General features: G+C 44.0%; 1 protein-coding gene across 2 annotated transcripts in view; it reads left to right on the forward strand.

The window, feature by feature from the left end:
• The window catches only part of gapvd1 (GTPase activating protein and VPS9 domains 1), a 48478-nt gene extending 27673 nt beyond the window's left edge, over positions 1–20805 (forward strand). For both annotated transcript variants that reach the window (XM_056288453.1, XM_056288408.1), the window contains exons 12-27: positions 9422–9559; positions 10926–11060; positions 11748–11867; positions 12253–12330; positions 13096–13442; positions 13634–13721; positions 15265–15336; positions 15516–15644; positions 15749–15875; positions 16061–16173; positions 16536–16695; positions 16892–17079; positions 17293–17506; positions 17663–17735; positions 17854–18051; positions 18333–20805. In XM_056288453.1, the coding sequence (XP_056144428.1) occupies positions 9422–9559; positions 10926–11060; positions 11748–11867; positions 12253–12330; positions 13096–13442; positions 13634–13721; positions 15265–15336; positions 15516–15644; positions 15749–15875; positions 16061–16173; positions 16536–16695; positions 16892–17079; positions 17293–17506; positions 17663–17735; positions 17854–18051; positions 18333–18473 (2321 nt within the window). In that variant the 3' untranslated portion in view covers positions 18474–20805. The remainder of the gene's footprint in view (positions 1–9421; positions 9560–10925; positions 11061–11747; positions 11868–12252; positions 12331–13095; positions 13443–13633; positions 13722–15264; positions 15337–15515; positions 15645–15748; positions 15876–16060; positions 16174–16535; positions 16696–16891; positions 17080–17292; positions 17507–17662; positions 17736–17853; positions 18052–18332) is intronic.
• Positions 20806–22383: the final 1578 nt, after the last annotated feature.

Raw genomic sequence — 22383 nt, forward strand, 5'->3', positions numbered from 1 at the left:
TTCATAATGGCTTAGTAGATATTAAGCTGTTGTGAACGCTATTATTAACATGTATTTAGTATATTTAGGGAAATGTCATCACCTTGTGGTGTTTTGTTGAAACAGCATCAAGGAGCAGGTGGCTCTTGTAAGCATGCACTTAAGTTATCAGTAGATATAGGCAATATTCCATGTGTTATGACTGTGACAAATCAACTGAAATATTTTTTTAATATTATTGCACCTAAAGTGAATGATGTTGCGAAGGATATCTAGATTGATTCTGTCGTAAATATCAAACCACTTAAGCAATTTGATCGAAGGAAATGTTGTAGACAAGTGATTGGACTTATTTTTTTCTTCCTCAGTATAATTTTAACATAATGAAGCTTTTGCCTATTGTCAGGAACATACTACAGAATTTCAAAGCTTGTTGTAGTATTGATTTGGCCATTATGACCAATTTACAAGACTGGGCCAAGTTCATGCCGATCTGGGGCGGTCGCAATGGTCAACAATTATCTTATAGTGTATGAGGTTTAAAGACTCTTAACATCTTGGCTCCCAAATCCGGATGGCAGTGTCAAGATTTGCATCGTAAAACTCAAACATGTTTGAAGTGTTTACCTACCCCTGTAGTGTGAGTGGTTCAAATACATAAATTGGAACAAAGTTCATCAATGGGCAATGACAACAGGGTGGGAGAGAAGAGGCAAAAGGAAAATAAAATACAGGAAGTGGGAGAAGGCGTGCCAGGAGGGAGGCGGAACTGACGCAAAAGATGAAGTGCAATATACTGGGGCACAGAGATGGAGGATTGGTTGGAGGAACATTGGCAATAACATGAGTGCCTCTATACTGTCTACTCGAAAAAAAGATCACAACCACAATGACAAAGAAGCTGGGCTGCAATCGCCTTGTTTTGATATCGTGTCATAGCAGCACAGGAGTTTGTGTTCTCATGCGTTGAGGGTGTGTGTGTGTGTGTTTCTCTAAGATTGGAAAAAATAGGAATCAGTCAAATGTGTGGCGTCCTTCCTTTTGCTCGTCTGCTACAATTTGAACTGCCTTGTAAGTGTGTCCATAAGTACACATAAGTAAGTGGCACATATCTGGGCAATTATTATTGTTGCTTTCAAAGATTATAACTAACACGTGCTAGCGCAAGTAAACATTTAAATGTGACTCTTATTTGTCTACATGTTAATATAGGTCAAAGAGAAATTTAAATTGATGCATTTTGCACCAAGTGTATGTATTTAGAAATCCATCTTCAGCGTAACCAGTCGTTGAGGATTCTTTTTTTTCCTCATCTTTTTCAAATTAGTTCTACAAATGTTTACTGTAGATACTGTTACCAGATGGCTCAGACTGGCAACAAATGAGAGAAACCATACAAACGGAGAAGCTAAACAATAATCTTGACTCACTTAACTTGACTAATTTAAATAACTACCAAACGGGCTAAACATATGAACGGATGGGGAGAGGTGAAGTTTGGAGATGTTGCATGAATACCAAATTAATGTGGCCATACTACAGGCAAACAAGCATGAGAGAGAGAGAAGCTGTATTGAACAGCAACATGGCGATCTTCGTACGGTGAACACTTCCGGGTACAGTCACTTTACTCTGAAGACCAGCCCAGCTTTGTTCTGGCTCCTGCAGGAGAAAGGAATAAAAAAAACAAGCAGACAAAGAGGGTGGGCTATCTTAATATTCTGTCATGGTTTGTGTTCAGTTTTTGCCTGGCACACTAATTCAAGGCTTGGCATTGTGTTGGGCATAAAGAAATCCATGTGTTCCCCCACAGGAACAAAGTACTGAAGAAATAAGGCCCTCACCATCCTTCAGTTTGAGTTCTTTTGAGATATGTTGAGATGTGGGGGATGCAGTTTTGATTTGGAAGAGTTTCTCATAGGAGGATGGTTATGCTGATGGACTGATGGACTTGAACTTTGCTCTGTGTATGTACAGTGCCTTGCAAAAGTATTCAACCCCCTTGACAGTCATCACTAATTTCTGGATTATAAAAGATACTCACACATCTGTTCCTGAACAATATTATTTTTGTGTACCCATAAGCATGTTCCCAAAGCCAAAATAAGTTATGTTTCGCTGACTTCTTTTAAAATAAATTAAAAACTAAAATATAGTGCTTGCATAAGTATTCAACCCCTTGTCCACTAAAAGCTCCAAGTTTACACAAATGACAAATCATTCCTAAAACAAACTCAGGTTAACACAGTTGGACATAATTTGTGTGCGGCTGTAAGATATTAAAGTAACGGTCTGGTTTATGGGTATGAAAAGCACTCTGTGTGAAGTTTATTAGCTGGGCGGGAACTCCATCAGAAAGTGAAGACAAAGGAGCATAATACTGAAGTAAGAGACAAAGTGATTAAAATGCAGAAGGTGGGGAAGGCATACAAAACAATATCCAAGTGTTTGGATGTCCCATGGAACACTGTTGGGTCCATTGTCAGACAGTGGAAGCTGCATCACACCACCCAGACGCTTTGCAGGACAGGCCGTCCCTCAAAGCTACGTGTCTGAGCAAGACTCGGACTGGTGAGGAAAGCCACAGATGATCCTGCGCTCACTCTGAAGGAGCTGCACAGGTCAGTGGCTGAAACTAGAGTTAATGTGCATGAGTCAACCATATCACAGGCTCTCCGTAAATATGGCCTGTATGGGAGGGTGGCAAGAAAGAAGGTGTTGCTCAAACCTTGGGAGTTTGCTACCAAGCATGAGTGAGACCCAGTTAGGCTGTGGATAAAGTTTTTGTGGTCAGATGAGACGAAAGTTGAGCTTTTTGGCCAAAACTCAAAGCCTTTTGTGTGGTGCAAACCTAACACTGCTCATGCCCTAAATAAACACCCCCCCCCCCACAATGAAGCATGTCAGTGGCGGCAGCAGTGACGGCATAATGCTGTGGGGTTGGTTTTCATCTCCAGGCACTGGGAACCTTGTTCAAATTGAGGGAAGAATGGATGGAGCTAAATAGAGGGAAATATTGGAAGAAAACCTGTTGCAGTCTGCCATAAAACTAAAGCTTGGGAGAAGGTTCACCTTCCAGCTGGACAATGATCCTAAACACAAGGCTAAAGCAACAATGGCATGGCTCAGCAACGAACCGGTGAATGTCCTGACCTCAGCCCCATTAAAAATCTGTGGCACAGACTGAAAATCGCAGTCCAGAGATGCCTTCCCACCAACCTGCAAGGCCTGTACAAATTCTGCCAAGAAGAATAGGCAGAAATTGCTCCAGAAGAATGTGCAAAGCTTGTACATACGTACCCCAAGAGAATCATGGTTGTTATTGCAGCAAAAGGGTACTCTACAAAGTATTGATATGTGGGGGGTTGGATACTTATGCAAGCACTATATTTTAGTTTTTAATTTGTTTAAAAAAAAAAGAGTCAGCAAAACACAACTTATTTTGGCTTTGGGAACATGCTGTTAGAGCTTATGGGTTCACAAAAATAATATTGTTCAGGAACAGATGTGAGTATCTTTTATAATCCAGAAATGAGTGACGACTGTCAGGGGGGTTGAATACTTCCGCAAGGCACTGTAAATGTTATGCAACCTTTTTTTCTGGTAATTTGAGTACTCTGAATAATGTGTTCCATTACTTGAACTTTAACAAGATGACTCTCCCATTGACTCATAACTGGTAATAATTTTTTTGATTAAAAATTTAATTGAGGAAGAATAGCATTTTACTTCCACTGCCCCAATATTTTTGCCACTAAGAAATCTAGTTATCTGTAAAATTGTTTCCTCTAAAACTATCGACTCAGTTCTCCCTACATCATGTTTAGTGGGCGGCACATTGGCGCAGTGGTTAGCGCGGTCGCCTCACAGCAAGAAGGTCCTGGGTTCGAGCCCCGGGGTAGTCCAACCTTTGGGGTCATCCCAGATCGTCCTCTGTGTGGAGTTTGCATGTTCTCCCCATGTCTGTGTGGGTTTCCTCCGGGTGCGCCGGTTTCCTCCCACAGTCCAAAGACAAGTAGGTCAGGTGAATCAGCAATGCTAAATTGTCCCTAGGTTTGAATGTGCGTGTGTGTGTGTGTGTGTGTGTGTGTGTGTGTGTCGGCCCTGTGATGGACTGGCAGCCAGTCCAGGGTGTCTCCCCACCTGCCACTCAATGACTGCAGGGATAGGCTCCAGCTTCTCGTGACCCTACGTAGGATAAGCGGTTTGGATAACGGATGGATCATGTTTAATGTTGAGATCTGGACGATTTGAGTGATGAAGGGTATGTAAGGTGCATGTGTTTGTGGTTGTAGAATTGAACTAACCATTTTCTACACATGTTGGGTGATTGAAAAAAAACACGCCTAGCCTACAAATGAGTAATGTTCGGAAAAGTGATGTTTTTACAGTCACTCATTCTGAGTGTAAAAAAAAAAAGAAGTACAGTAGATATGAGAACAACCTGTCAGCCCAGCACATCCCTGCTATGATGCAACTGTATGGATTAACTAGAGGAGAACTATTGTAGATGACCATAATGCCTTCTACCGTAGCTGTGCATGCCGTAGCGTGCATTTGCTCACATTTTGATTAAGCTCATTGGCTTGCCGGTTAGCTGTATCTTTGTACTAACCCAGCAACTGTTTTTGTCAGGCGATGGTGCTTTTGTTGCTGTGCAAAAAGATCCATCCATCCACCCATTATCCAAGCCACCGTAGCAGCCATTAATGACTTGAGTGTTTTCCCCAGAATTTCTGCCTTTCAAATCAGTGCTACCATCAAATTCTACTGCGATTTCAAAAACCTTCAACATTTTAAGTCATTCTTCGCAACTTTACTGCACTGCAAAGCAGCAGTGAAAAAGCTGTTTTGTACCTGTTTTTTCTCACCTTAGAATTTTCCTTCAGATTCACAATTTGGCGTATGTGATCTTGTTCTTTAACAAAATGTGTACTGTACTGCTAAATATACTGATATACATTGCTGTATTGGATTTTGTGCTGTTAAAGCTTCTGGCAGGAACTAGGAACTATTCCCATGGTTGGAATTTGTATGCAGTATTTCAGCTGTCACCGTAAACCCTGAAAACATTTTTTTTTTTTTTTTAATGAGGTAAGTTAACCAGGGACATGTTCTCTTCCTGGCCTGGCGGCCTGTCCACGGTGTCTCCACGCCTGCCGCCCAATCTGGGATAGGCTCCAGCATCCCGCGACCCCCATTTGGGATAAGCAGCTTGGATAATGGATGGATGGGTGGATGTTCTCTTCAAAGAAATCGCACAAACTCTAGATGTTTGACAGAGATGAGCGTCGCTCTATACTGATATGGAATATCAACTGTATGTGTACTGGAAGTTCAGAAGGCCCCCAAATCTTCATTGAAATAATTTTGAATACTATCTAATAATGCATGCAGAGGCATGAAATTAACCTGAATGCTCTTTATTTATTTATTTATTTATTTTGTGTTAGGGCTTGATGTGCTGTTGCTATCACTGCTGTAGATGACCTGATGGGAATTCCTCATGTTAGACAGCGCAGCCAATTCCTCATGTTATGAAGAACCCCATCTTCTGATCTATTCTACACCAGTCTCTCTTTGCATGCCTCCCCTCCTTTCCTGGTTGCTCACTTACTCTGTCTCACTCTTTTCTCTCTCGCTCTCTTTCTCTGACATTCACTCAGTCCCTGCAGTCTTATTGACCTTGGTTCCTTCTCATTTGCATCCTCCATTTTTCATTCTTCCGAATATGGCGTTGGGGGACTTTTCCATCATTAAGTGAATTTACAGCGATTTCCTTATGTGTTTTCTCCAAGGGATTGGGTTATGAGATGCACATTAAATATCCATTAATACCTCATTATCCCACTGATAAGATTACCATGATAATGAGGCAGAAATTCTAATTGTTTCACTTCTTGTTGTGCCACTCATTTAATCATCCACCTGAAAGACAAGTGCTCTGCGCCCCTACCTTGAAGACTGTAAACACGGACAGCAGGGTAGAGCTCTCTCACCGCCAACAAGAGCCCTGCCCCCGCCGGCATCCTCACACACTGTTGTGTGGGAGTTGGCATGCATGCATGCTCATGGTGTGTGTGTGTGTGTGTGTGTGTCTGTGTGCCATGAAGTGGAAGCGTGACGTACCAGGGGGCGCGGCTACCACAGGTCGCGTTCTGATCTTCAACTCGGGGCGCCATACTCTCACTCACACCTGCTAGCGCTCTTTTCCCCACCTCCGCATTCTTCCGCCTTGTTAACCCGCAGTTTCCCAAATGGAGATGGAGGGACATCGTGCCGAGGACTTTGTGGGAGGGTGGGCAAAGGGGTAATTTGGTTGTGAGTAATGCCTGGTTTAATCAACAGCTCAAAGTCATGGCCCTAGAGGGCCGGGGTGGGGTGAGATATTACCATTAACCTCTGACCTTTGGCACAGTAGTATATGTGCCTGTGGGTCTCGGCATGAAATGCTTGCGATCTCCAGCTCCCCAACTCACTCTGTGTCTCCGTATGCAAAGCTCATTGTCTACAAAACCCTGTTTCTTCAACAGTCAGTGAAAAAGCTCACAGTCAGTAATACATGACATGTCTCAGGTCTGTTAACACTGTCTTTTAAGTGTGAACAAAGTGGCAAAATCAAGGGTGTTAAATTGATAGAGCAAGCACTTTTGAATGAATAGCCATATATAACTACTAGGAGAAGTACCTGGCGTTGCCCAGGGAAAATGTTCTCACCAAAACTCATTTCATTTTTAACATGTGCCTGCACATTGTTTTTAATGACAATAAATTGAATTGAATTGAATTCAAAACAACCAACACGATCTGATCTTTACGATATAATCGATGATGACATATATGATAATTTATGATTTAACGTGATAAACGAATGTTATTAGCGAAAATTATCAGATGTCATAATTTTCAATCTATTCATCAAGCTTCTTTGCCAATGTGTGTATTAATTGCTCAGTGCTCAAGCGCCTCAGGGTAAACCACGTTGCGTGCCTTCAGGCTAGCATTGACAATGTTAGGTGCAGTGCCTCCCTTGACCACTGGAAGGATTTGCTAGAAGTCTCCACAAAGCATCGTTGGAATTCCTCTTTCGCAGATAAATCAAATTTTTTACTTGGTTTTTGAAATATTTTTCGAACTGTGCAATCCTTGGAAAGTGCTGATTCTAAATATACCTTTCTTTTTGTTCTACAATGAGTATTTCTGGAGTTTTAAGCAAACATACAAACATACACTCTTGCTTTATATACATACATACACACACACATATATATATATATATATATATATATATATATACACTACCGTTCAAAAGTTTGGGATCACCCAAACAATTTTGTGTTTTCCATGAAAAGTCACACTTATTCACCACCATATGTTGTGAAATGAATAGAAAATAGAGTCAAGACATTGACAAGGTTAGAAATAATGATTTGTATTTTAAATAAGATTTTTTTTACATCAAACTTTGCTTTCGTCAAAGAATCCTCCATTTGCAGCAATTACAGCATTGCAGACCTTTGGCATTCTAGCTGTTAATTTGTTGAGGTAATCTGGAGAAATTGCACCCCACGCTTCCAGAAGCAGCTCCCACAAGTTGGATTGGTTGGATGGGCACTTCTTGCGTACCATACGGTCAAGCTGCTCCCACAACAGCTCAATGGGGTTCAGATCTGGTGACTGCACTGGCCACTCCATTACCGATAGAATACCAGCTGCCTGCTTCTGCTCTAAATAGTTCTTGCACAATTTGGAGGTGTGTTTAGGGTCATTGTCCTGTTGTAGGATGAAATTGGCTCCAATCAAGCGCTGTCCACTGGGTATGGCATGGCGTTGCAAAATGGAGTGATAGCCTTCCTTATTCAGAATCCCTTTTACCCTGTACAAATCTCCCACCTTACCAGCACCAAAGCAACCCCAGACCATCACATTACCTCCACCATGCTTAACAGATGGCGTCAGGCATTCTTCCAGCATCTTTTCATTTGTTCTGCATCTCACAAACGTTCTTCTTTGTGATCCAAACACCTCAAACTTGGATTCATCCGTCCACAACACTTTTTTCCAGTCTTCCTCTGTCCAATGTCTGTGTTCTTTTGCCCATCTTAATCTTTTTCTTTTATTGGTCAGTCTCCGATATCGCTTTTTCTTTGCCACTCTGCCCTGAAGCCCAGAATCCCGCAGCCGCCTCTTCACTGTAGATGTTGACACTGGTGTTTTGCGGGTACTATTTAATGAAGATGCCAGTTGGGGACCTGTGAGGCGTCTGTTTCTCAAACTAGAGACTCTAATGTACTTATCTTCTTGCTCAGTTGTGCAACGCGGCCTCCCACTTCTTTTTCTACTCTGGTTAGAGCCTGTTTGTGCTGTCCTCTGAAGGGAGTAGTACACACCGGTGTAGGAAATCTTCTATTTCTTAGCAATTTCTCGCATGGAATAGCCTTCATTTCTAAGAACAAGAATAGACTGTCGAGTTTCAGATGAAAGTTCTCTTTTTCTGGCCATTTTGAGCGTTTAATTGACCCCACAAATGTGATGCTCCAGAAACTCAATCTGCTCAAAGGAAGGTCAGTTTTGTAGCTTCTGTAACGAGCTAAACTGTTTTCAGATGTGTGAACATGATTGCACAAGGGTTTTCTAATCATCAATTAGCCTTCTGAGCCAATGAGCAAACACATTGTACCATTAGAACACTGGAGTGATAGTTGCTTGAAATGGGCCTCTATACACCTATGTAGATATTGCACCAAAAACCAGACATTTGCAGCTAGAATAGTCATTTATCACATTAGCAATGTATAGAGTGTATTTCTTTAAAGTTAAGACTAGTTTAAAGTTATCTTCATTGAAAAGTACAGTGCTTTTCCTTCAAAAATATGGACATTTCAATGTGATCCCAAACTTTTGAACGGTAGTGTATATATATATATATATATATATATATATATACCACTAATGAATGTAGTTCGCTAAGGGTGGTAGAAAGGTGTGTTCAAGCAAGCCTTGGACGTACATCAGGAGGTGATCCTTTTTTCTTCTTTTTTTTTTTTGCCACTTTCCCACAGATTGTAAAGTTTCTTGTGTGTAATAGGTCTCTACGCTAGATATGAACTTTGCGTCATTTGTTAGTGTGACTGTACCATTTTGATAGTCATCTTTATTCTGGGCTAGTTAGGGTAGATCAGAGGTGTGCCCAAGGGTCTGTGCAAATTATCCTGTAGTGTGAAAGGGTTCAAGTCTTGAGCCTTTGTTTGGACTCACCAGCCAGAGTCAGACACAATTTGTATTTTTGAACATGTTTTATTAGATCCAAGGCCGCAACCACTGAGTGTTTAACTCAAGGATGAAGAAATGGAGAGGAAACCAAGACAGAGGTCAATTCTAACATCATTAGAAAAAGGAAAATAAATGAATGATTAACTCTGTCTCTTTCTGGTTTGCTCAGGTGCAGCTGTGGAGAACATGTTAGGCAGCCTGCTGTGTCTGCCTGGCTCTGGTTCTGTACTGCTTGACCCATATGGATCCACCATCTCAGAGACCACCAGTGAGGCGTGGAGTGTGGAGGTCCTGCCAAGTGACTCAGGTGGGCTCCCCATTGCAAATAGTTGGGGGAGATTTAGCTTCCTCCCCCAGTTTTAACTCTCATAGCTTGAGGTAGCATGTCTGCTTTATTGCAGATAGCTTGCAATCATGCCGTTGTCTTGGTAATTGTCTCGATTTATGCGCTACATCTCCATGATGGTCCCATCTCTGTGTGTGCACATCTGCCAGTATTCAGTCGGCAGTGTAGAGCACCAGGTGTAGCCACTGCATTTCATACCAAAAAATGCATGCATGCATCTGTCATCATGTTTGTGTGCACATGCCTGTCTTTCAAGGCAGATCTGTGTGTGCTAGTAAAAGGCATCTTAGGGTGTCTCTAGAGAGACTTCCAGGTGTGTGTGCACCTGTGGTGGAGCAGTGGGGAGGAAACGCACAAGGACAGCAGCTGTCCTCAGTCAGTTTACATGGTGTCGACCCCTTTAATCTGGCAAGACTCTCAAATAGCTATACTTCATGCCACATTGCTCTGACACCGGTTTTGTTATTTATGGTTTTGCTGTGCAGACTTTCTAGAGAGTTCCTTTGGTGGTCCAGTTATATCAGTTATGTCCTCCCTCGTGTGAAGGCTGATGGAATAGAATAAATATCTGATAAACTGTTGAAAGTGTCTACCCTATGTGTTCAAAAGCTAAATGAACATGCTTAAATTCAAAGCTTTTATTAATGTAAGATTATGTGCTCAACCCCCATATGAAAATCAATGTTTTGTGAAAATTACTAGAGTGCTTCATTAACAGCGTTAAGTGTTTCTTGGAAAAGCCTTGGCCTTATGTTAATTGAAGTATTACACCATTTCAATATGTGCAGTGTCTGAATGACATGCATGAGTGTCTTGATTGCTTTTTGTTCCGTTTGCTGCCCCTGTTCTGCTCTGCAATAGCACTGTCTGATGCTCGCCCGGAGTCGAGTGCTTGTTTCATGGCTAGGCAGCAGAAAACTACACTCTGAAGAGCACTTCACGACCGCATTATTACTAACGAGCATGCAAATGAGTGCCGCTGTTAGGATGGAGCCTCCGGGTTCGACCCAACAGCTCCACTGGGTGGCCAAAGAATTGGCCGTACTAGGTTTTATGGTTTCATTTGGCAGTTATAGGACATGATAATGTATGTTTTGTTTGATTTCATGCATATGCACTCCTCTTGGCTACCACATAATTTTTTTCAGAGAGGGAGGGATCAAGGGAATGCCCGTCATTTGTAACAAACTGCCACGAGCAGGGTCGATGTAACTCATCGGTTCGGTATTTTCTTTAAACTAAAGTGAGACAAACGTGCACTATCGCCTTTAGTGGTTTAGATAATTACGGTGTATGTTTTTGTTTATTTGTTTTTGCTTGTTCTCAGAAGCCCCAGACCTGAAGCAGGAGGAGCGCCTGCAGGAACTGGAGAGCTGTTCAGGAGTCGGCAGCACGTCTGATGACACAGAGGTCAGAGAGGTCAGCTCCAGGCCCAGTACTCCAGGCCTCAGCGTCGTCTCAGGTAGAAATCTACCTATAATGTCTGACCATGTGACGTGTTTTTTCCAGTTTTTATTTTTGATTTAATTCCTTTTACCCTCTCAGCCCTCTTTTGACCTTTTGTAAATGAAAAGTTGAAGTATTATAACTCTTACATTGTTCATTTTTGACAGAGTGACTAAAACTGTTCCTCTCACTCTTTCTATTTTTGTGTAATGCAGTCATATTGCTGGAAGTGTTAGTTAACCAGGGCATTCAGGTCAGTAAGAGTACTTTGTGAGGACATAGGGGTTAATGCTGGTTGTCTTTGCTGGGGGCTCAGTTGAGGCTGCCTCTGTTGACATGCATGAAGTAGTATCCCAGATTAAGAAGCCAGCGGTGACGCCCATGGCTCAGCTCACAGGAAGACATCCCAGAGGATTCGTGCGATGGATGGTCAGCATTCGATTATCACTCTTATCTGTACCGCTCCCTGAACCCAGGGGAACTCACGCTGCCAATTTAGAGGTCCCAGTGGGCTCCCCTGTGAAAGAGACCATTCTGCATACTCTTGACTTTTCACATTCTCTGGCACTGCACTTAGAGTGTGCACAGAAAACACACAGGCCCTCTTCATCAAATCTGAAGCTTCTCACTGCAGAGGTGATCCTGAGTTGCTTTTGTCCTAAACGTCAGCACAAACGTGTGTGAATATTATTTTGTTCCACAGGTATCAGTGCAACCTCAGAAGACATCCCCAACAAGATCGAGGACCTGCGGTCAGAGTGCAGCTCAGACTTTGGAGGGAAGGACTCTGTGACCAGTCCAGATGGAGAGGAGGCAGGCCACGGTAGGAGAGAGAGAGGAAATGTCACCTCCCCGCTAGGCTAGCTAAACCATCACTCCACTGTCTACCTGGTCAAATCAGCAGCAGCCAGAGCCATCAATCCCTGTCACTTCTACAGCTGCCACCAACCCCCATACACTTCAACATTTCACCTGCTGACTGTGCCAAACAATTGTAATAGTTTGTTTAAAAGTTGTAGTGCTACTTGGGTTTCTCTGTCAGGGGAAATAAGATGTTTGTCATAAAAAAAGGTCAAGTTGAAAAACTTAAATGCTTTCTTTTGTACCAACATCACACACATTTTTTCAGTGATGGTCATGTGTATTTGTGTGTCAGTGTTAAAAGTCTTAAAACCTTATAATGTGCTTATTCTCTGGTATTGTTACAGGAGCGCACCATCTGACATCTCCACCCTCGCAGGTGGACTCCTTACTGGCTATGTTCGATCCGCTCTCCTCCGGCGAAGGTAATTTGTGCCCCCAGAATGCTTAGGAGCCAATCAGAGCTCGGAATGAGCGTCATTAAAACCAGGCCTAATGTTGTGGGCTCACAGAACAGCTTGAACTCTGAGAAATGAACCAAAAGAGCGTCTGTGCCCCTCATTCAAATCTTAGCCCAATTACTGGGCACATTATTAGTACATGGTTAATTTTTAGGAATGTCACTCTGCCGGCCTGGTTATCATCCCATGTTTTTCTTTGCGTTCTTTTTTCTTGCTTCTGTAGGTTTTGTAAATGGTAGGACTAAAGTGTAACTGTGAATGGAAATGGCTTGAGAGAGAGCCATGGTGGCGGCAGGACTATCAGTCTGTTGCAAGGTGAGGGGATGACGGGTTGAGAGACCTCACCCCGGGCTCTTTGGCACGGTCCCCTTGTCCCACTGTGCTCATGGCACGAGGTTGCCATTGCAAGCTTTTCAGTAGAGTCTCTACCCTTGGAACAGGTGGCCTTACCTACACCTCAGGCTCATCTCCCACCAACAGCCCTCTCTAGCAATCTCCTCCGCTTTCTAAGTCTTTTTTTTAAACCATGCATCAACAGTTTACTCCCTACACCTACAGTGTAAATTACTTCTTAATGTTATGTGAAACCCACCAGGTTTAGGGAGTGCTCAGGAACCACATAATATCTTGACATTAGTCACTGTCACAATTTATTCAACTTTGATAAATCTGTTCAACCCCTTATCTAGAAACTTAAAGCTCAATACCTTCTTTTTTTTCCTGCCTCAGGCTCTTCCACTGGAACCATAGTGAGGCCTAAAGTGCACTATACAAGGCCTGCTCACCCTCCACCTGACCCTCCAATCCCCGAGGCCTGTGCCCTGGGCCAGGAGCCCCGCCACTCCCTGTTCACTGCACACTGCCTCACCCAGGCTGAGCTGGAGCACAACAAGCAGCGCCACTCCTACCCCGACAGGTTGGTGCGCAGTCGCAGCTCCGACATTGTGTGCCCAGGCCGCCGACCCACAAGTGACCCTGGCCTCAATCGGCGCATGGCAGTTGAGGACCGTGACCCTGCCGGAGCTTTCACCTTGGGGCCATCCTCATCACCCAGCAAAGACTCCCTGAAAGGAGAGGTAACTAACTACAGCTGCGCTGCTTGTTCACGTCAAAGGCAGTTATGTGTTTTGCCAGTGCTGTGTTAGCTAAGCCCACACAGACCCCGCTTAATCAAATGATTTGTCACTGAAGCTATGCTAGGTCTGTTTGACAAACGTATGTAATAAGTTGCTGGTTTAAATGATACCTTGGTCATCTTTATCCACAGGTTGAAGAGAGAAAAGACAGTGATGATGAGAAGTCTGATCGCAACAGACCATGGTGGAAGAAACGCTTTGTGTCTGCCATTCCCAAAGGTAGGGAACGATATCAGTCGGTCATTTTAAACATGTCCTCCTCCTATGCTGCAGATCGTTTCAGATTTATAGATATGAATTATGTTGGATTGAACAGTTACTTTTCTGTAAGTTATTTTCTCCTCCTTAAAAAAAGTTCCCTTAATCACATCTGTGACGGGAAATATCGCAGTTTAAAGAGCAGAGCAGAAACAATTCATAATATGGGAAACAGAATGATGATCCATGTTCTCCACGCCGCTGCTGATGTTTCAGTTGGAAAATGATGTTTCTTGTTGTTGAAAGCTTCTCCCGAGACGTGTCCAGTCCCTTTTTGCTCACGTTTCACTAGCTGCAGATTTATTTAGACTTTTCAAAGCTAATCAGTCATCGGAGGGGCTTTAGCTTTGTAGATGGTATGGCTGTAGCCCTCCCAGCAGTGCTGTCAGCCAGCGGCTAATGGTCATTAGATAGACCTCTCTGTCATCAGTGCTGATAGATGACACATCTCTTGTTGCAGTTCAACTCTGCAACCATCTCTCTTACATCTGTCTGGGAAATAATGAGCTGTGCGCACATGAGATGACTGCTTATTACTCTTTGAGATAATGATGGTCCTCAAGTAAACATTAAACTGGTATTCATAAAATGGAGATGTGCATGCACGTGAAAAAGCAAGAGAGCCGCGGAGCTTTAAACCACCAACTCCTGCCACATCCACTGTATTTGCCCTTCCACGCTACACGGTGATGCGTAGGCAGTTGTCCCGCTGAGCCGCAGTCTGTGTGTGAAAGGCCAATCCTGTCTGTTATGTTCCTCACAGTGCTGTATTGGACGGCCGAGGGCGAAGTCCCAGGTAATACCGCTGCATTGTCGCCGCTGAGCTAGCCTTAAGCCGCTGGAGCCTGTGGCTTCGTGCCATTCCGCTTTGTAGATGTGGACCTTTGTGATGGATAGAGCTGTGATGTGACATGGTGCACCATGAGCTGACATCCCCACACTCTTCATTCATGCATTCGTTTTGGCAGCCCACCTGTCTTTCTTTTTACGAAATGTAGTAACCATTCTGCTGTGTGGATCAGGTAGAATATCAACGTAGATGCTCCCTCCCCATTTGTTCTTCTGTGTGTAATGATCCGTCAGTTGCCAAAAACTGTCTGTCCCAAAGAGAACTCAGACAACTGTCCTGCTAGCACCTTGGTGTTACTAGGATTGTTCTCAGTTACTGATTTAGATCTTATTCTTAGCCGTTTATCAGACATTACAGTGGGCCTTAGTGATATTCTGCTGTCAGCCAATGGTTATGTTCACCATTCCAGCATTTATCTGCTTTCTTTTTCAGTACAGTACTGCACTAGACTTTTTTTAAGTGGTATGACACCATGCATCCCTCATCAAAATTGTTAGTCCCTATAAAGCCCATGAGCAGGTACCTAAGATATAACGAAAAGAAAAAAAAGAAAAAAAAACTCTCAATATGGGCTGTCAAGAGAAGACTCCTGGTCAGTCTTTCAGTCAATGACAGTGAACATAATCTCACCTGCTCCCTCCCTCTCCTCCATAGCTCCGATAGCGGCATTCCGGAAAAGGGACAAACAGGAGAAAGATGATATGACTAATGAACGTGTCTCACAAGGTCTGCCCTGAATTCATTTGTTGTTTTTTATTTTTTAATGAGCTTTATTTATTTATTTATTTATTTATTTATTTATTTATTTATTTATTTTTTGCGCTGAACCTCGTTTTATAGGTTCAGGGGCAAAATGAATGTGCACTGTGGTGGGTTTGATTCTTATGTGTTGGTATGTTTGTCAGATGACCCAATGCCCAGACAGAGCTCTCAGACTCAGGCAGCAGAAGATATCCTTGACAAATACAGAAACATCAAAAGGACCAGCCCCAGTGACGGAGCCACGGCTGCAGCAGCCTACGATGCCGCAGGAGGTCGGTTTTCTGTGGACGTGCATGTAAACGTCGGTGAGATGTATTCATGTCATATACAGGCTGGCGTTACTGAAATCTGAGAGAGGATCTGTGTGTGTTGACAGATCTGTGTGTGGAGGAAAGTGTGCATGACTCTCCCAGAGATGATGCTCTGCAAAACATTTCCACAGATGACTTGCCGGACTCAGCCAGCCAGTCGGCACAGCCACATGACTCCAAGTTCTCTTTCAGGTCAGACTTTCACATGACCAAAAAAAAAGTCAAGCATATTCAACTTTTAAAACCCACATTAGCATCTTTCCCATTTTTCCTTCCCTCAACACGTTAAGTGTTATAAAAAGGAAGTGTCATTTTAATGTAACGTCATAGCTTTATCTCTGAAATTAGTTTTGAATTTATTGTTTTTGTTCTTTCAGTGATGCCAAGAAGAAGTTACGAATGGTCTTATGCTCTGCAGACTCGGTGGCATTGCCCATCATGGCACCTGCAACCACACGCAATGGGCTGCCTGATCACACAGACCCTGAAGGTAGTCAGTGCCCTGTTTCATCATCATTCAGGTCCAACATCATATGTTTTTCCTGAATTTAATCTGCAATAGTTTATAATATATAGCCACTGGAGACTGATCATCTCACTTTTTGTAGACGCTTCTGTATTTTTGCTTTGAGAGTCTCTGTTCACATCCTGAAGAAGGACGATGCCAGGCAGATTAGAGACTTAACATCCTTTGAAATGGTTAACGGCAAATCCATAAGGCCTCATCTCTGTGGCCATCAGTCATATCCCCATGTTGAGGCGGCAGGCTGATCAGATTACAGCAACCAGCCTCTCCTTTGTGAGAAGCAAGGAGTGTGTCTAATGCCGTCTCCCTCCTGTGCCCCTACCCAGACAATGAGATCGTCTGCTTCCTGAAGGTCCAGCTAGCGGAAGCCATCAACCTTCAGGATAAGAACCAGATGGCCCAGATCCAGGAGACCACGCGATGCGTCGGCCGCTTTGATGCGCGCACCTGCAGGAAGCTGCTGGCTGCCATTGCTGAGGATTACAGGTAACTGCAGGGTGGGGATGGGGTTGGGTACCGGAGAGAAAAGAGTCACTCAAAGCACATCAGACCTGCTCTGCATGCCTTCAGAGATTTTGGTTTTAACTTTTCAGTGCTCATTCTCATCATTCTCAGAATGATGCTGCCCATAATGTAACGGTATTTTGAAATACTAATGTATGTTTTTTTCTGTCAATTTTAGAAAGCGGGCACCATATATAGCCTATCTTACTAGGTGTCGCCAGGGGCTGCAGACATCACAGGCCCATCTAGAAAGGCTCCTCCAGAGGGTACTGAGGGACAAGGAGGTGGCTAACCGCTACTTCACCACCGTTTGTGTTAGGCTCCTTCTTGAGCACATGGAGTCTAAGATGCTGGAGTTCATCAAGGGTATTTCCTCAAACTGCATCTTGTTGCAACCATGCTACACAAACTTATATTTGATCATTATTCCTCATTGGCCCTAAGCTGCCAGCTTCCTATTTACAGAGACACTTTTCATCATCCACCAATCATTTGTGTGTTTATTAACAACCTTCAATTCTTGTGAAAGATAAGCTGCTTGTCCTGTATACTTTAAGTTGTCTCTCTGCTTCAACCCAGCATTCCAGGGGTGCACAGCAGCTGACGACAAGACAGCAGCAGTTGAGGATTTCCTGCGCTACTTGTATGGTGCCATGGCCCGTGATGCCATCTGGCAGTATGCTAGTGAGGACCAGCTGCAGGATGCCCAGATGGCCATTGAGCGCAGCGTTATGAACCGCATCTTCAAACTGGCCTTCTATCCCAACCAGGATGGGGACATTCTCAGAGACCAGTGAGCCGCTACTACCAGTGCTACTACCACTGCCTCTAGCTCATTAAATATTGGTCTAGTTTCTTGCTGGCTTAATTTTGTTTGATGTTTATAGGCAGAAAGTACATCTTCTATTTTCATATGCCTTCATATACTAATACCTTTCTTTCCTTGCAGACTTTTCTACGAACATATCCAGCGGCTCTCAAAAGTCGTGACAGCCAATCACAAAGCTCTTCAAATCCCAGAGGTAACAATTTGGTGATATTCATCCGCCATTAGATCAGATACATCCTAAGGATCCTTTCTGGGGAAAAAGGAGATGTCAAGGGAGCTTCCCCGCTAAGTTTTCATCTGTGGGTTTACAGGTTTACCTAAAAGAGGCACCATGGCCCTCTGCACAGGCTGAGATAAGAACCATCAATGCCTACAAGACCCCACGAGACAAAGTCCAATGTATACTGCGGATGTGTTCCACCATCATGAATCTCCTGAGCCTGGCAAATGAGGACTCCGTCCCAGGAGCAGATGACTTTGTCCCTGTGCTCGTCTTTGTCCTCATAAGGGTGAGGAACCTGAACTGTTCAGCTTGTTAAGTGTTGTTAATTAGTACTGACCTTGTTAATCGCTGGTAACTGAAGAGTGAAAGCATTGTTTATTGTGGTGTTATTTCCACTTAGAAATAATTGAGCGGTAATAGTGTTGTGCCATAAAAAAATATTCTCAAATAACCGGTGCGTACATATTTTGCATATTTTCCTTATCCCCGCTTGTAATCGTCACAGCAATAGCGTGAGGCTCTTTCAGTGGCTAATGTGGGCCCATCCCCGCTTCTCCTCCCCTCCAGGCAAACCCGCCCTGCCTGCTGTCCACCATTCAGTACATCAATAATTTCTACGCCAGCCGGCTGAGTGGGGAGGAGTGCTATTGGTGGATGCAGTTCACCGCGGCGGTGGAATTCATTAAGACCATCGACGATCGCAAGTGAAGCAGAACAGCCACCTGTATGGGCAGACTGCAGGGAAGGAGCCGGGAGACGGGGAGCCTTCCCAACCAACTGCTCCCTCTGCACAGCTCACAAAACCTGGCCCTCAGCCTGCTCTCTTTGTATAGCTGTATATAGCCAGAGACACTGAAAGATTACAAAATATATAAAATTACTGTATGTATGTGGACAAAGCCAGGTTTAGCCACGGTGAAAAAGTACATGGGGGGAAAAAAAATGCAAAGATGTTAACTTTAACTTGAGCTGAACTTGAGTTTTTCCTTTTATCTATTTGTCTCTTCAGTCCCGTTGAGGTTTTGGGGTTCTGTATTAGAAATTTTATATCCAAGGTTATCATTATATAACATTAAATCAACACATGGAAAAGATAATCGAAAAGGGACCATGCTTCCTTGATGTGTTCACTGACAATTTATTTTCTTGATTTGGCTTTCCAGGCGAGAGGGAAGGGCTTCCAAGTTGAATTATGTGATCTAACATTCATTAAAGGCATTGTAACCTGGGGATTTACAGGGCTTGGTGGTAACTGATAGTTGGTGATTCATGTACATTAAGATAAATTTATAATACTCACACCACTCATTATGCAACTATATCAAGCCGTGGGGCAGCTTTTTTGCATCTAGCCTTTTGTCATTCATTTCTTCTTTTGCCAACACGTCTCCACCAGTGGACATAAGGGCCCATATATTTATATAAAACGTATTTATTTCTTTGATCATATTTAATGCTTTTGCTTATCTTTTAGAAATGAAATTACATATCGAACCCATGTCAGATGTCGGAGTCAAGTGATGATATTATAATAAACTTGCTCAAGAGGCTTCAATGGGGCAGGCACCTTAGTGATGAGCAGCCCTTGGTAGAGATGCTAGGAGACTGCTGGAGTTCAGATACAGGGTCGTCACCAAGCGATTCACGCCCGGCTTAAATAGTCCCCATGTACTGAAAATAGTGCCTTCGAGAAGGGGTGCTCTGTGTATAGTTAAATTTGTTTTACATATTTTCTTTCAATTACTTTTTTTTTTTGATTCAGTAAAACTTTTACCCCACCCCACCCCAAGTAAGCAAACCATACATCTCTCCGAGAGACTGCTGTCCACACATTTACTGAAGGAAAACTTGACATGACAGCATTTACTGGTTGTCATGCCTCAGTCCCTTTAATTCACTTGTGTTGCGGGTTTGAACAATATCCCCTCTGCTGTTCCAGGTCCTACCTCAAAGTTGAAACCAATGAGCCTGAATTCTCAGTCTGTGCATCGTAACTGTCTCACATTGGTTGACAACGGAGTAATGGATCGCATTTGCACTGGCAAAAGGTTTGCTGTAGATTCTCGGATCCGACAATTTTTCATTGTAATGCAGTGGGGCATGTTAAGAAATGTTGGATATCTGACTGCTGTGATGCTAGTTCGGGTCAATCTATCCTCTAGTAACAAATACTTTGTAAGTGAACAAAGACATTTTAGAGTTAGTTTCTAATCTTGTTGCTGAGTTAACCATTTGTCGACATGGGCAGACTAGTGACTGGGTTAGCTTTCTACCTCCTCATAAGTTCAAGAAAGGGACTCATGTTTATGTGCACTTACTTTTCTGTACTTAATATTTTTTTCCCCCAATTTGGCATGCTGTGATATTCCAGCGTCATAGTATCCCTCCAATTATATTACAAGCGTGTCTGTAATTATCCAGCATTACTAAAACTCCTTTACTCTCAAAGTCCTCTGCTTCTTTCTTATGCACTTAAGTGCCATGGATGTATCGTAGTTTTTAACAGCCGGTTGAGATCTTTGGAGACCTGATTCACTGACCGGACGGCACAAAATACGGCTGGATGAGAGGCAGTTGTTACTGACTTTCCATGTATGCCTGCGTGGTTGGTGCAGTATTCAGTGAGGTTGGTCGAGTGGGCATATGAGAAAACGGAGCAGCGAGCGCGTGACGGGTTCGCCATCTTCCTCTCGTATGATGTCATGGAAAGGTCTGTACATCCTCTCTCATGATAGCACAATGGGATTAGTATCTGCCACAGACCCCAGTAATTGAAACTAAGAGGATGCAAAGCTTTTCATCGAGTCTGCGATACTCGCACATCAGAACCCAGTTATTATTTTGCACCAAAAAAAACTGACGTCTTCTTCCTAAAAGCTGACATGAAACATCATTTTTAAATGTTCTGACTTTTCCAGCCAGTCGCCTTAAACCGCCCAGCATCTCAACACGAGTATTAAATTGTAATTTCAGATATTTGGGTAGTTAAGCGAAGAACCAGACTGTTGCATTAAGTCTATTCAAGTTAATAAACGTTCACATTTACTGGCAACGCTACAATTGCCTTTCTTGATTCTCTTTCTCTGCCGTGAGATGATGATGCGCCTGGTGTGTTGACTTCAGTGTGTGCAGTGTGTGTGTGTGCAGTGTTTGTGGTGTGTACGGTGCAGTATGCGCAGTACCTGCATCCCTGCCGCGGCGTCTGTGTGGTCAGTTTGAAACAAACCCAATGTACTGGAAAATCCATTTTGCAAGTTGCATCCAATTGTGTTTATGAAACGTCACTTTAATTAGAAATATTTACAGAACGAGTCTGATGCAATTATTTGGCCCTGGCTTGTGTTTCAGCGTCGGCCACAGCCACAGTGACCCGAGTGAAAGGCCGTCCTGTCGTTCATCTAACCACCGGTGCACGAGACGACCCAAGGTAAGGTTAAACTTCGTAAAGTTAAAGTCCGTAGCGGCTGCAGTTTAGCCATTGGTCATATGCAAACCGCTGGGCAGATGTTTTGACAGTGCATGGGCGAGACGCCTGCTCTTTAAAGCCTTACCGGCCTCCATGTGCTCTGCGCTGCTCCGTCCACACCCATCCATCCACTATCCAAACCGCCTATCCTGCTCTCGGGGTCGATGCTGGAGCCTATCCCAGCATCGCTGGCAGGTGGGGAGACACCCTGGACAGGCCGCCAGGCCATCACAGGGGGGGGGGGGGGGGAAATGAGAGACAAATAAGTGACGTTCTTCTCATACTTGATGTAATAGAGAAAACCCTGCCCTAAACAAATTAATGACACTTTCTTTTATCGTAGCATTCAGAGGGGGGAAACAGCCGTTTGGCCCAAACACCGGGAGGGGTGCTAGACTGTCGGGGATGCTCGTGGTTGTCTCTGACGGAGGTCTGAGCCGCTCGGACCACCGGTGGTGGTCGTCCACGTGCGATGGAGTTGAGACGCCGAGCGCCCAGCCAGCTCTAAACACGTTTCCCCCTCAACGTCCAGCTGTAAGCTCGCACCATTACGGCCTCCGAGGGAGGCCGACTTGTCTTTGCTGTGACTAAACGCATCACGTGGTGCTTTCAAAACAATAAAACGAGCAGGACCCCCACCACCACCCCCCACCCTTTATGTCTCGACGCTTTTCAGACTCGTTATGTTCAATGAGGAGGTCCCCCCCCCCCCTCCCCTCATACACGCACGTCGTGGCTCCGCAGTGGGAGGCAGCCTACAGGCCCCACACACTGGCTGCACATGTAGACGGTAGGAGGATTTATGCGTGGGGTATAATTGTTAGCGGGAGCGGTGGAGGATCCCCCCCCCTCCTCCCACCCCCCACCCCATCTACTGGCGACCTCGCAGCAAAAACATTTTAATTACTGCTGAGATATGGAAAAGCCATCCTCGCCCTCCACCCCGCGCCTCCTCCTCCTCCTCCAACCGCTCGTCATCTTCATCACAAAGTTCTTCACGGGGGGGGGGTAGGGGGGGTGTTCGGGTTCCCCTGATATTATCACCTCAACGGTTAATTTAAATTCAAACGCTCGTGTGCGAAGTTAATGAGTTGCCTTTAAGCTCACGAGCAGATTGGCCCGATTTGGAAACTGCACGTTTTTCTTTTTTTT

The sequence above is a fragment of the Lampris incognitus genome, chromosome 1, assembly GCF_029633865.1.
Source record: "Lampris incognitus isolate fLamInc1 chromosome 1, fLamInc1.hap2, whole genome shotgun sequence".
Taxonomy (NCBI): Eukaryota; Metazoa; Chordata; class Actinopteri; order Lampriformes; family Lampridae; genus Lampris; species Lampris incognitus.